Source organism: Penaeus monodon, chromosome 34 (genome assembly GCF_015228065.2).
Source record: "Penaeus monodon isolate SGIC_2016 chromosome 34, NSTDA_Pmon_1, whole genome shotgun sequence".
Classification (NCBI taxonomy): Eukaryota; Metazoa; Arthropoda; class Malacostraca; order Decapoda; family Penaeidae; genus Penaeus; species Penaeus monodon.
In genome coordinates this window covers 31,890,890-31,891,163 of record NC_051419.1, presented here as the reverse complement: position 1 = coordinate 31,891,163, position 274 = coordinate 31,890,890, and the positions used below count along the sequence as shown (strand labels likewise).

Here is a 274-nt window from a genome sequence, read left to right as displayed (position 1 = left end):
CCTCCCCTCACATTTCCCCATCCCTCCTCTTCCTTCACCCTTCATTATACGATAGGACTGTCGTCATCCCCACTGTCTACGACGAACTCCTCCCCTCTCTTGCCGAACAGGTGTAGCGTGGGGAGGCGGCTGCAGACGCCCGAGAGGATTCCGTATCTTCTGTGGGCAATGGCCAGTACCACGGCCACTAAGACGATGGTGAAGGTGATGCCCAGGCCGAGGCCGAGACTAAGGTGGCTGGGAGAGTCATCTGGAAGGAGAAGAAAAACCCTGA

The 274-nt window shown here is 57.3% G+C and overlaps 1 protein-coding gene across 1 annotated transcript in view; it reads right to left on the bottom strand.

Moving 5' to 3' along the window:
* LOC119594487 overlaps positions 1-274 on the bottom strand; it is a gene marked incomplete at its 5' end in the record, with an annotated part of 4,457 nt that overhangs the window by 3,325 nt on the left and 858 nt on the right. Inside the window, 1 exon segment of the mRNA XM_037943519.1 lies at positions 2-250. Coding sequence (XP_037799447.1) covers positions 45-250 — 206 coding nt within the window.